Source organism: Ictalurus punctatus, chromosome 6 (assembly GCF_001660625.3).
Source record: "Ictalurus punctatus breed USDA103 chromosome 6, Coco_2.0, whole genome shotgun sequence".
In the NCBI taxonomy this organism is placed as follows: domain Eukaryota; kingdom Metazoa; phylum Chordata; class Actinopteri; order Siluriformes; family Ictaluridae; genus Ictalurus; species Ictalurus punctatus.
This window is the reverse complement of record NC_030421.2, coordinates 24,714,222-24,728,080: the sequence shown is the minus strand read 5'-3', so window position 1 is coordinate 24,728,080 and position 13,859 is coordinate 24,714,222. Positions and strand designations below refer to the sequence as shown.

The 13,859-nt window shown below is 38.6% G+C and overlaps 1 protein-coding gene across 4 annotated transcripts in view; it reads left to right on the top strand.

Moving 5' to 3' along the window:
• Positions 1-13,859, top strand: part of LOC108267022 (disintegrin and metalloproteinase domain-containing protein 23) — a 37,409-nt gene that overhangs the window by 7,750 nt on the left and 15,800 nt on the right. For all 4 annotated transcript variants that reach the window (XM_047155966.2, XM_017470895.3, XM_017470894.3 and 1 more), the window contains exons 4-16: positions 262-325; positions 2,303-2,385; positions 2,507-2,564; positions 3,396-3,468; positions 4,413-4,468; positions 5,332-5,397; positions 6,413-6,481; positions 8,196-8,362; positions 11,366-11,450; positions 11,638-11,728; positions 11,846-11,897; positions 12,311-12,410; positions 13,776-13,847. In XM_047155966.2, coding sequence (XP_047011922.1) covers positions 262-325; positions 2,303-2,385; positions 2,507-2,564; positions 3,396-3,468; positions 4,413-4,468; positions 5,332-5,397; positions 6,413-6,481; positions 8,196-8,362; positions 11,366-11,450; positions 11,638-11,728; positions 11,846-11,897; positions 12,311-12,410; positions 13,776-13,847 — 1,036 coding nt within the window. The remainder of the gene's footprint in view (positions 1-261; positions 326-2,302; positions 2,386-2,506; positions 2,565-3,395; positions 3,469-4,412; positions 4,469-5,331; positions 5,398-6,412; positions 6,482-8,195; positions 8,363-11,365; positions 11,451-11,637; positions 11,729-11,845; positions 11,898-12,310; positions 12,411-13,775; positions 13,848-13,859) is intronic.

Below are 13,859 nucleotides of genomic sequence, written 5' to 3'. Positions count from 1 at the left end.
ATCTCAAAATCCCACTCTTGGCTGTATGTTTCCGAAAAATATGATACTAATGTGATTCATGGATAAATGGGATCAATGACGATGCATTAGTGTTAATGTACATGAACAAGAAACCCAGTACTGTCTAACCCCACCTCTATAGTGTTTCTTGTATTGTCTTGCACTGGAGATGCTCATATTGTGCGCTGCAATATCGTAACTCAGCAGAGGAAACCCACAGCTGTAGGAAGTCATAATACTTGTTTTCTGTCTGTGTTACAGTGACCTACTATCCTCCGATTATGTGGAGATTCACTATGAGGAAGGAAAACCTATCATGTCTAAGGTAGTGCTTTATTCTTACAGCCTGCTGATTTCACTCCAGTGACCTTTATCATACCAGCTTTTTTTTAGTTTGCAGCTTTTGCACAGACAACCAGTTTGCTATTTAAAGTTGTAATAGGTGAGCTGTTCATTTCAAATTCGGTGTTATTATGCCTAGTTTTGAAATCAGGAGGTTTGGAACAGAGAACAGAGATTGGCAAAATACAAAAAACAAAACAAAAAAAACAATCCATCAATACGAGTGAGTGAGACAGAGAGAGAGAGAGTGAGACAAAGAGAGAAAGTATGCAAATATATAAAAATAGAGGCTGAAGGCTCTCTTTTGTGAACATGGCCCAAGCACAAAATAAGATCACAGTCTTACATATTCTTGTAATTTGTTGGACCATGAGCATAGGCATTAGTGGTGTAATTGCAAAAATGGGTTTGGTTAGAATGAAGGAAGCGCTCAGTATTTTGCTCCTATGTCCAGTCAGATGAACTGTTCTCGTTCTCTTGTTCTCATAAAAATCACAATGTTCACCAGTGGCTCAGTAAAGGGAAGATTCCATGTCACTGTTTCAGTTGTACAAATAACTCACTAACTGAGCAAATATATGACTAATGTGATTTCTGTCTTGTTGTACACTTTCATGAATGTTCATTTATGGTGTAATTTGGGCTGATAATATCTCTATGATGACAATAAATTGGGCAAGTCTGCTACTTAATTAAATATTTAACTAGAATTAAAAAATAATAATAATTTATATGACCTATATGTAATGAAAGCTGGTTGGTTTACATTTAGTACTCATCACGAATGGAGTTATAAATAGAGTACATTCACAAAACCAGGGTGTATGAATTTTATGTTGTCAGGACAGTACTGTTCTTGCATTGCACATGTGCTAATGCTGGTCTCGGCAGGTGGTAATGAAAGCGTAAGTGATTCTTTCTGACCACAAAAATAGCAACTAAATGCAAGCGAAGAAAAAAATTTAAGAGCTGAGGCTGTAATGTATTACTTTGACTGGTCAAGACAAATAACTACTACTACTACAGACTGAGAGGCTAAAATGAAGCTCGAAGAGAAACTGCATTAAAAAGAATGATAGAGAGAAAGAGATGTGAGCTGAGTGAGGTGAGAACTAAATGATTAGTCACTGATTCAGCAGCACTGAAGCTCAGATCACATGACTATCAGATATTGCTCTGCAGGAATAATGCAGTGTGGGAAATCTGGCAACGTGGGAGAGGAGAGAATGAGAGAATGATGAGGTGAGAGAGAAGGTGACTGCAATGTCAAATAAACACATCCAATACTCTCTTCTTTATGCACAGGAAATATTACCTTTACCTAATTATCAGTGTAAGATAACAGCATCACTCTGTCCATATTTACCTGACTATCAAGGATCTCAGGACATAAAGAGCAACTTTGAAATGTACTGCTGAAGAAACACTTTTGAAAAATTGTATTAGGGAATATTGTAGAAGGTGGTTGGAACCTACAGCCTTTATTCACATCATCTAATTTGCTTAGTCCTTATACTACTCATATATCCTACTTATTGTTCAGCGATTTTTTTACAGTCACTGTTTCAGGGCTATGAGTATTTTTAAACATGCATATTATTTTGACTATGAATTTCCCATTTTATCCACATTCCACTTGTTTTTGGCTCTACTGTGTTACTATGACCTCTCTAATGAATCGAGTGGTTAAAACCCAGCTCATCAATCTGCTCTACAGAACAATGGTCCAGAGAGAAATAAAGAAGCTCCTGTTTCTACTGGAGACTCTCTAATCACTGTTCTGTTTCCTGCTATTTTTACCCTGCTTGTCCTGCCTCAGTGAAGCACTAACAGATTATATGAATTACAGTGTGATTTGAGCAGTTTTATGTATCATTTGTGTGTAAGATTTATTATCTGGTTTTTAAGGTGCCGCCTGCATTAAGAGGTGTGATGTGTGTGTGTGTGTGTGTGTTCTCAGGGTGGAGAGCACTGTTATTACCGTGGCCAGGTGAGAGGGAATGTGGCATCTCGTGTAGCCCTGTCAACTTGTGACGGCTTGCAGTGAGTATAAAAACAACAGTTAGTCTTTGTTAGAATCACACTTCATAAAAGAAAACACTTTAAAGAAGTGCTTTTACTGCCTCTCAGTGCTATTTTTCTTCTCTCTTTCTGTGGCTGCCAGTGGCATGTTTGATGATGGCGTTTATGTGTATTTTATTGAGCCTATGAAACACTCGATTGTAAGTACTAATGTGTTGCCATTTATGTGATACCCAGAGAGTTATAGGTTATAAAACATGTTCAGTATGTAAAGAATAAAAAAACTTTGAGGGTGTGCTGTTGTAGGAAAATAATCAATGGTAAGGTGGTGCACAAAGCTGAGAATCCTCCAACCCAAAGTTGAATATCTTCCTGTATCAATACATCCCAAACTTTTTTTTTATTCCTCTTATACCACAGCAATTATTAATTAAAGAACAATACTCCATACGTTTTCTTCATCAGTTTAGAGTAACTTTAGAGTAAGTGTGAAAAATCCATGAAGCTTGTTAATTCCTGTTAACATTGACATTATAACAACTATAAAACAGTAGTCCCCTTACCAGCCTATCTGTTATTTTCCTCAAGTCAATAGTGCAAAGTCCTCTGTCCTGAAGTCTCTCACACGGCAGAAACCATTACAAAGCAGGAGGAGGATGTTAAAAGCACACGATATCAGCGATACAAAACTCTAGCAACTGTATCAACGAATATATATATCAACGTCCATTTAATATTAGTCTTAGATTATGTAGAGCATCTGCCATAAAAGTTCCTGTGAGAGAGTTGAAAAAAAAACAATAGAATATTAAAATGAGCGTATTATCAAAAAACTGTGGTTGGCCTTACAAATCGCCAATACTATCAGAGCTGATGCCATAGAAAATTTACCAGCACCTTCTGACCAATCAGAATTGAGAATTCAACTGTGCTGTGGTATAAATATTACTACGTAATGAAAGAAATGTAGTATTCTTTGTTGGAAGTTAGCATGTGCATCATCTGTCCAAATTGCAATGTCTGTGCTTAAGGATGGTGCTGCTAGACCCCACAGACTGCAGAGGATGGCCAGCTTTCTAAGCCCTCATGACCCCAAGGATGCAGGTATACTCCAAACACCTTTTTAGCCTACTTTTAGGGTTCAGGTTAATTATAGCATATTCAACCATGCGCATCAAACTATTGCAGATGGGCGATGCATCGTGCGCTTTCATTTCCTACAGTCTTTTGCGTTTTGCTACTTCGTATTGCAGTTAATAGCAAAAATGGTTAGCAGAAAGACTGCTCCTGTTCCATCAAACAGTGGTAGCTGTTGTGGTAGTGGGGGCAGTGGTACCTCAGTGGTTAAGATGTTGGACTACTGACATTGGACTACTGATCATAAGGTCATAAGTTCAAATCCTAACCCTTGTTCAAGGCCCTCAACCCTCAACTGCTCAGTTGTATAAATGAGAAAAATGTAAGTCGCTCTGGATAAGGGCATCTGCCAAATGTCGTCAAATGTAAACAAAAAGATGGAAATATGGTAGTGTGCATCAGAAAGTAGTAATTTGTTTCAAAGAATGCTAGCAAGAGTAGATAAAATTCGACAAAAACAACCGTGTTGCTTATGAACATTAAAGAAAATTGCACATATACACATACCAATGAAAAACTGATATCAGTAGTAAGAACATTTTCTTTTGGGTGTTGTCAAGTGTCCACAGGGTTTCCACAAACAATGTATTCAGTAAAACTGCATACTGCATCCTTTGTGCCTAGTGTTCTCAGGATAGGCTCTGGATACACCACAAACCTGACCAGGATGAAGACGTTACTAAAGATAAATGAATGAATTACATATGTGCAGTACAACCTAAACGGGTAGCATTTGTTGGTTTACATGTTACTTAGTTACCTACACAGCACCCCACCAATGAGTCAATGAATTTGAATAAAACGGATCAGATTAAAAATAAAGATTAGAATAAGTTGGCAATAATAGAGCACATAGTTATGTGCTTAGTGACAGTACAAAATAAAACGTTTGTAATTGTCTGTGTGTGTAGATGAGGAGGGCCAACTGGATGACATGGCTTGGCTGCAGCGCAGGAAAAAGCGTGCTGTAAGTCTGGTGGGGGCTTTCCCCACACCATGAGCTCACATACACCCAGCAGAACTCTAGTCAGTGACACATGTGTGGCATTCCCAAAGGAAGACTGACTATAGCATGAACAGAACAGCCAGCATATATATCAGTCACCTGATATTCTACTCATCTCTCCACAAGGCTCTAATGTGGGTTGTGGATTAATGCTCAAGCCTGTTCTCAGCAGTACTATTACCTGTGCTAAATGAAAACAGTCCATCTTTAGGGATTTTAAATCTCATGAAACACAGTCTGAAAAATTATAAATTATTCGAACATCCAGCAAAGTTTGTATACAAACCTAGAAATCTGATTAAAAACCTTGCTCAAAAACTCACTTAATAGCTGTTCAGACAGCTCTAATAAGTGTGTGGCCTACTATTCAAACGAGCATGCTTGATTAACTGTTGTAGACTCTATGTATGATATGTCACTTGAACAAAACACACTGCTTTAAGGAGAATCAGCATTTTTCAAGCGTAAATGTGCAAACCTAGAAGATTATAGAATTGTTTGGTAGACTGTAGGATTGTTTTCTCTTACTGGAAGAGTCTATTTTTTATCCAACTATGTAAGTAGGACAAATAACATCAGTCTTGCCTAATGATTCATTATAAATTCATACTGGGTAGTACATATTGCCACACAAAAGACCAAAAACAACTAAATGAGAGCACACATCCATGGGGACTACAGAAATATGTTATAACCTCTTTAGTGGATGGATTGTTGTTGTTTTTTTAAAAAGAAAAAATATTTCAAACCTTTTGTGTGTGTTTTCATTGTGTTGAAATGTGGCTCAGTTCTGGTTTGTTGCATTATATCTCTTTCTTTTTCAGATGCCAAGAAATGTGTTTGAGGAGATGAAGTATATCGAACTCATGATTATCAGTGACCACAATATGGTGTGTGTTTATGTCTGTTGGTGGAAGGTTTACTCTGTGTGTTTGTGTGTAGGTAAATAAAGCTGGATGTGTAAATAGTCACACACTGCTGTTTACTCTCTAAGGAAACATGATCCAATTTATTACAACCACAGCCATCAGGCTGGAATTCCTTCAGTGTGAGAGAAGTTTCTGGGTTTGTGGTTTGGTGTAAACCGGTGAGATTTGGGGGTTGGCAGTGTAAGGCACAGTGAAAGCAGTGGCCACAAGAGGGCGCTCTTACCACTTTGTCAGATACGTCTCCCATTTAGGGAAGCGTTCAGCTTTACATCTCAAATAAATCTACATGGCAGTAGAGTTTTCCAAATACAGCCTAAAGGTTCTTCTGGTTGTCTGTTTGAGGGAACCTGTAAAGGGTTTATACATAACCCTACAACAGCGTTTTCCATTCAGAGAAGTTTAATATGCAATAAACATTTAAATGACTCGAGGAACCCTGTTTTCTAAGAGTGTAAAGTTTTCAAATCATCAAGTGCAGTCCATCCCAATGGTAAAAGTTCAAGGAATGATCAGCGTGCTTCAGTTTTTTCCCTCTACGGGGACTCTAAAAGCCTGTATGTAGCCTCTACAACAGGATTTTGCCTTTAAGAATCACTGCCAAAGAATCTTTAAATAATGCCTTTTCCCTAATATCTTTTAATAATCTTTTGCATCTTTTAATACACATTAGCAGCCCTCTACTAGTTTTTTTTTTTAAATAGAGAAAAAAATGTTAAATTATCTTCATGTCTTTACTTTTGTGTTTTACATTTGTACTTCATACTAAATGTCATTTACATTTCTTATTCTTCTAATTGGTCTTCCCATTTATCATGATTATGCACTTACTGAAAGCACTAAATTAACATAAAATCCTATATACATAGACTTTATTATTATTGCTGCTGCTGCTGATGTTGCTTTTGTTGCTGTTGTTATTATTGTTGGACAGGTTTCTAATCTTTCTCTCTTTTTTAAACTGATATAATTGGTGCAGTTTAAAAGACAGAAGACCAAGCAGCAAACCCGGAACTTTGCGAAGTCAGTGGTCAATCTGGTGGATGCTGTAAGTTACTAGTACTTTTTAAAAAAAATACACTCTTAAGTTTCTATTATGCAGCATGCTTAAAATACATATATATATATATATATATATATATATATATATATATATATATATATATATATAATCCATACACTCACAGAGCACTTTTTTAGGAACACTATACTAACACTGGGTAGGGCCTCCCTTTGCTCTCAAAACAACCTCAGTTCTTCGCGGCATGGATTCCGCGAGATGTTCGAAACATTCCTTTGAGATTCTGGTCCATGTTGACATGATTGCAAACTCCTGCAGATTTTTCAGGTGCACTTTAATGCTGCGAATCTCCCTTTTTACCACATCCCAAAGGTGTTCTATTGGATTCAGATCTGGTGACTGGGACAGCCACTGAAGAACATTTAACTCATTGTCATGTTAATGAAACCAGTTTGAGACAACTTTTACTTTATGACATGGTGCATTATCATGCTTGAGGTAGCCATTAGAAGATGGGTAAATTGTGGCTATGAAGGGATGCATATGGTCAGCAACAATACTCAAATAGGCTGTTTCATTCAAGCAATTATTGATTGGTATTAATGAGCCAAAAGAAAACATTCCCCATACCATTACACCACCTCCACCAGTCTGGACTGTTGACACAAGGCAGGTTGGGACCATGGATTCCATGGATTTGTTTGGTGCCAAATTCTGTCCCTACCATCTGTGTGCCTCACCAGAAATCGAGATTAATCAGACCACCTGACATCCCTTCGTAGCGACAATTTACCCATCTTCTACTGGCTACTTGCAGCATGATAATACACCATGTCACAATGAAAAAGTCGTCTCAAACTGGTTTTATGAACATGACAATGAGTTTAATGTTCTTCAGTGACCTTTCCAGTCACCGGATATGAATCCAATAGAACACCGTTGGGATGTGGTAGAACAGGAGATGCGCAGCATGAAAGTGCACCTGAAAAATCAGAATTATTTTTCCAGTCTTCAACTGTCCAGTTTTCGTGAGCCTGTGCCCACTGCAGCTTCAGCTTTCTGTTCTTGGTTGACAGAAGGAGAACCCGTCATGCTCTTCTACTATTGTAGACCATCCGCCTCAGTGTTTGATGTGTTGTGCATTCTGAGATGCTTTTCTGCTCACCACAATTGTACAGAGTGTTTATCTGAGTTCTTGTACCCTTTCTGTCAGTTCTAATCAGTTTAGCCATTCTGAGTTGACCTGTCTCATCAGCAAGGTGTTTCCATATGCAGAACTGTTGCATACTGGATGTTTTTATTTTATTACACCATTCTGTATAGAGTCTGTTACACAGAGACTGTTGTGTGTGAAAATTCCAGGAGATCAGCAGTTACAGAAATACTGTAATACCCAGCCTGTCTGGCACCAACAATCATGCCACAGACAATCATCACTGAGATAATATTTTTTCCTCCATTCTGATGGTTGATGTGAACATTGATATGAACACAGCTGCTGGCCAGTATCTGCACTGCTGCCACATGATTGGTTGATTAGATAATTGCATGAATGAGTAGGTGTACAGGTGTTCCTAATAAAGTGTTCAGTGAGTGTATATCTATCTCTCTATCTATCTATCTATCTATCTATCTATCTATCTATTTATCTATCTAGTTGCTTGGTCTGTGCCCTAATCCCCCTTTATCATTTTTCATCACTATTTTCCTTTTCACTTAATGGCTTTCTCTCTGTCTTTAGGTCTTTACAGAACAATTGAACACACGTGTGGTCCTGGTTGCTATGGAAATATGGACAGACAAGGACCATATTCCAATCGGAGTGATGCCATTGGACATGCTGCGAGACTTCGCGAAATACCGACAGCAGCACATAAAACAGCATGTAGATGCAGTGCACCTGTTCTCGTGAGTCCTCCGCTCCCCTGTCTTTATTAAAAGGGACTAGTCACACAGTCAAATAATTTCATCTTCAATTGTCCAACCCATTAAATAAAAAAATATATATTTTGTGGCATAGGTTTAGGGATGATGGGCTATTATATTCCAGATGCTACAATGTATTACATTTCACACTGCATTAGGGTGGCATGGTCTTGAAAACCTTTGAACTCCTTACTCCCTGCCTGCTTGAAATTAAACCGTCATTCTGTGGTGGCTTGGCAGTTAAGGCTCTGGATTACTGATCGGAGTTGGGAGTTCAAGCCCCAGCACTGCCAAGCTTCCACTGTTGGGCCCTTGAGCAAGGCCCTTAACCCTCTCTGCTCCAGGGACACTGTATCATGGCTGACCCTGTGCTCTGACCCCAGCTTCGTGACATGTTGGGGAATGCGAAGAAAAGAATTTCGCTGTGCATATGTATATGTGAGCAATAAAGACTCATTATCATTCTGACACGAGCACATTCCTCAACATCTGGAGTCTCTGAGCACATATGCTTGCATACTCTTGGTTGAGTAGTTTACGATGAACCAAGTACTGTGCTACTTGATATTGAATATTGCTAATAATGCAGATAATAAAGGTGATCAATCCAAGCTATTACATTCTGTCATTCAGCACAATAACTCTGGAGAATGTGTTCTCTCATACCTTCTTTGATCTCTATTCACTAATGGACTCGCTAGTCAAAACAGCTCAGCCAAGCCTTTTAAACATGCTGATCACGCTGCCATTATAGGTCTAATTATAGGACATGATGAATCGGCATACCAACAGGAGGTGGCCAGGTGCTGTAACGTGACCTTACAGGACTAATCGTAGACGTTCGGAAGCGATTAATAAAAACCAAACAATAATTTAAATTCAACCCAATTAAAATTCCTAGTACCACATGTCAGCAACACCATTAAACAGCAAAATCACCAAAAGGCTTCTCAGACTGAAGAGGCATAGAGTAATGAAGCAGCTGCTGATACAAATCTAGTCAGCAATTATCCAAAGCTTTTTGCATGTCACTGTCTATGCAGACGTATAGTCGATAATCCGTGTACTCTCTGTAAGGACATCCAGAGAAAATCACAAAATGACCCTATGACCCTTCTCACTTAGCACACCTCAAATATTATACTCCTACCTTCTTACAGACAATATTGATGATCAATACAAAACACACAACAATTCATTTACTCCAGCCATAACTGCATTTACAGTCAACTTCATTATTATTGACACTCTTAAACCCATAAACTACAGGATGGCTACATCACCATACTGTAAGAGACCACTCCCACCTGGATAGAAATGTTTCATTATGCTATAAAGGTCATGTCCATCAGAATCATTTTGTAATGATTTGTAATGAAGGGGAGGAGTCGATCCAGACCAGCAAGATGTCTCTCATAGTATAACAGAGCCAAATGTTTTTCTTTGTACAGTGCTGTGAAAAAGTATTTGCCCCATCCTGATTTCTTCTGATTTTGTGTATATCTTATGCTAAATTGTTTCAGAAATTAAAACAAAGGCAACCTTAGTAAACACAAAATACAGTTTTTAAATGATTGTTATTTATTGAATCAAAAAATTTATCCAATACCAACTTTGACTGTGTGAAAATATATTTGCCCCCGTAGTTAGTAATTCCCCAAATCTATGGAACTGCATTCATAATGAGGTTCAGCTGGACCAGACACAAACAGGCCTGATTACTGCAAACCCTGTTCAATCAGATCACCACTTAAATAGAACTTTTTCAACAGCATGAGGTTGGTTAAAAGGTCTTACCCAGTAACACATTATACCAAAATTGAAGAAAAAAAAATCCAGAAATGTTGAGGAAGAAGATGATTGAAATACATCAGTTTGGGAAGGGTTACAAAGCTATTTCAAAGGCTCTGGGACTCCAAAGAACCACAGTGAGAGCCATTATCTCCAAACGGAAAAACTTGGCACAATAGTGAACCTTCCTAGAAGTAGCCGACATTCCAAAATTCATCCAAGAGCACAGCAACTACCCTCTAGGAAGTCACAAAAGATCCAAGGACAACATCAAAGGAACTACAGGCCTCTCTTGCATCAATAAAGGTCACTGTTTGTGACTCCAATATCAGAAAAACACTGGCAAAAATGGCATCCATGGAAGAGTGGTGAGGTGAAAACCACTGCTTCTTCTTAACCCAGAAGAACATTAAGGCTCGTCTGAATTTTGCCAAAACACACCTTGATGATCCTCAAGCTCCCAATTCTCCATTGGGAGAATGTTCTGTGGATTGATGAGTCGAAAGTGGAACTATTTGGAAGACAGGGGTCCCGTTACATCTGGTGTAAACCAAACACCGAATTCCACAAAAGGAACATCATACCTACAGTCAAGCAAGGTGGTGGAGGTGTGATAGTGCGGGGATGCTTTGCTGCTTCAGGGCCTGGGCAACTTGCAATTATTTAGGGAAACATTAATTCTGCTCTTTATCAGAAAATCCTAAAAGATTATGTCCAGTCTTCATTCCATAAGTTGAAACTCTGGTGCACCTGGATTATGCAGCAAGACAATGGTCCAAAGCATAGGAGTAAGTCCTAGTACTAGAAGTAAGTGAAAGTCTGATCTCCAGTTATTGGAAGCCTGTGGTTGCAGTTATTGCTGCTTAAGGTGGCACAATTGGATTTTAAGTTTAAGGGGGCAATTAGATTTTCACATTGGTGATAGGTGTTGGATCACCTTTTTTTGCTTCTATAAAATAAATAAATAAAAACTGTATTGTGTGTTTACTAAGGTTGTCTTTGTTTTATGTTGTATTACATTTAAAAAAAAATCTATTATTATATATACACTAAAACAGAAAAAATCAGATGCTTTTTCACAGCACTGTATGTAGTCAGACACTGTCAAAGACAACTATCATAGACAATCATCAGTTGTCATTGACAAAAATCAGACATTGTCATAAACAAATAGTCTTTTTTGTGTATCTACAGTAATGTGACGTTTCACTACCGTCAGAGCAGCGCTGCATTCTTCGGAGGCATGTGTTCACTCAGCCGTGGGGTTGGAGTGAACGAGGTGAGAACGTCAAACAGGGTTTCAATTATGGTTTAAAACAAAACTACATTTTTGGGCTCTCCTATATATGAATGGTAGTAGAGACACAGCAATTTAGTGCAGTAATCATAATTGTGTATGCAACAGGTGTGATTATAAAGTATGTAATATGATGACGTTTTCTTGTATGTTTATGTATAATGTGTAGTATGGATCTGCATGGACTGTGGCTGTCTCACTGTCCCAGAGTCTGGCTCAGAACTTAGGCATTCAATGGGATCCTGCATACAGCAAGAATAGTATGTTCACACATATAAACCTAAAAGTTATAAAACCATACTTTGTCGATTTTTACTTAGTCATATTTCATATTAAGGTCCTACCACTGTGTGTATTGTATGTGCTTTTTGTCTCAGAGGAGTGTGGCTGTGTTGACTCATGGGTGGGTTGCATCATGGAGGACACAGGGTGAGAGTTTTATCTACCGCTGCACCCACACATACACACATTTTCACACCTGGGGTTATAATGACAGGGTATGGTGTCAAAGGGGCTTCATAAACACCATTGTTGTTATTTAGATACATCATAATTATTTAGATATGCCACAACGTGTTTATCCTTTTTCCCCAAATGCATAATTGCCTGTGGGTATTTTGTGATGACAGGGTTTGATTGTTTAACCAGGTGGTTCAGAGACCATCAGCATGTTTAGCATCAGGAAGTAGGTGTCAAAGCATGATAAATCTCACGGTGCTAACAGTTTTAACAGCTCTGATAATGATGTGCTACACTCTAAACAATATCTCTCAGACAATTTCAATTTTGCCTTATTTCCTTTTTGGTGCTGGCTCTCAATCTCCCGCTCTCCTCTGTTGTAGAGTGCAGCACCCACGAAGGTTTTCTAAGTGTAGTATTTCAGACTATAAAGAGTTCCTTCTGAAAGGTGGAGGTTCGTGCCTATTCAATAGGCCCAACAAGGTAAGAGGCATTCGCTCAGCCTGCTGCTTTCAGTGTATCTTCATTCCAACTGTAATGATTGTATGCATGAGACGTTTTACCACAGCTAACCATGTAAATATTTTTTGTATACATAAAGAGCTATCATGCTTTATAAAGCTGGTATTACACACATCATCACAGGTATCACAATACATTAATAGGCAGTGAATCACATGCTTCGCCATCAGTAGCCGTCCAGAGATGTGAACAAAACAGAGGTTTTGGCTATATTGTAGCTGTAGGTTATGTACTACATACACTCATATATTTACACATATTGTATATATACACTTCCAAAGGGAAATGGGAAACCCAATACAGCCATCATTAATCTTCAAACTTGTATTTCATGGATTTCAGCATATAGCTTTCATGAAGCATAACACCACATTTTATACAATCTATGTGTTGGGCGGAGCAGTGTGTGTTGGGAAGCATTGTGGCCAGCTCACAGCTCTAGGGTTCTTTCCCAGTTCAATACTGAACTTGGTTTAACCTCTGGTTACTGTATATATGGGGTTTTTCATGTTCTCTGTGTCTGTGTGGATTTTCTATGGGTTCTCCTGTATCTTCCAGCATAGGTGTATTGGCGACGCTAAATTGTGTGAATAGACTGGTGATTGAGTGATGAGTCATTCAGGATGTATTCCCAGTGATCCCATGGCTAGGATCCATCAAGACCCTGACCAGGAACAAGCGCTTTCTGAAAAAATAAATCAAGATGATTGTGCGCCACCCAACAACATTCACTTCTTATTTGCATCAAGTTGAGAAATTCTCAGCTTTTTTCCCTCTCTCACTGCCTGCTTGCTTCCTCATTTCTCTGAGCATGATAGGAAATGATTTGGAAGCGGGAAGTCACTGTGCAGAAAAACAAATGCATCATCAGTAGTGCTGTATTTAAAGTGATCAGATGAAGAGGAAAGCAATAGAGGATGATGCCCAGGCTGAGTGCTTACATTTCTGTTTGGAAACATTTCAGACTTTCTCTGATATTAAGCTGGCATGCACATTACATTAACTCTGTAACAATCATGGCAGCATGCCATTTAGAGAACTAAGCATGTGTGCTCATCTCATAACACAAATAAGACACTGGACATAAAACACAGTGAGGCCTTGACCGTCTCCCAAATCACCCTCTAAATATACCCCAACCTGCTATAAACAAATTTTTCCCAAAATTTTAAGGATTATGAAATATTTTGAAACATCAAAAGACGTGAGCTTCGGAATAAAAGCGCATAATTCTGAAGAAATGAGCAGATCTTTACAACTGAATGTTCTGCATTGCTTCTTCATCGCTACATGACGTTGTAATATCCGGATTTTTTTCCTGTGCAGCTGTTTGAGTCGACTGAGTGTGGGAATGGCTACGTGGAGGTGGGAGAGGAGTGTGACTGCGGTGTAAGAGCTGTGAGTCATTGC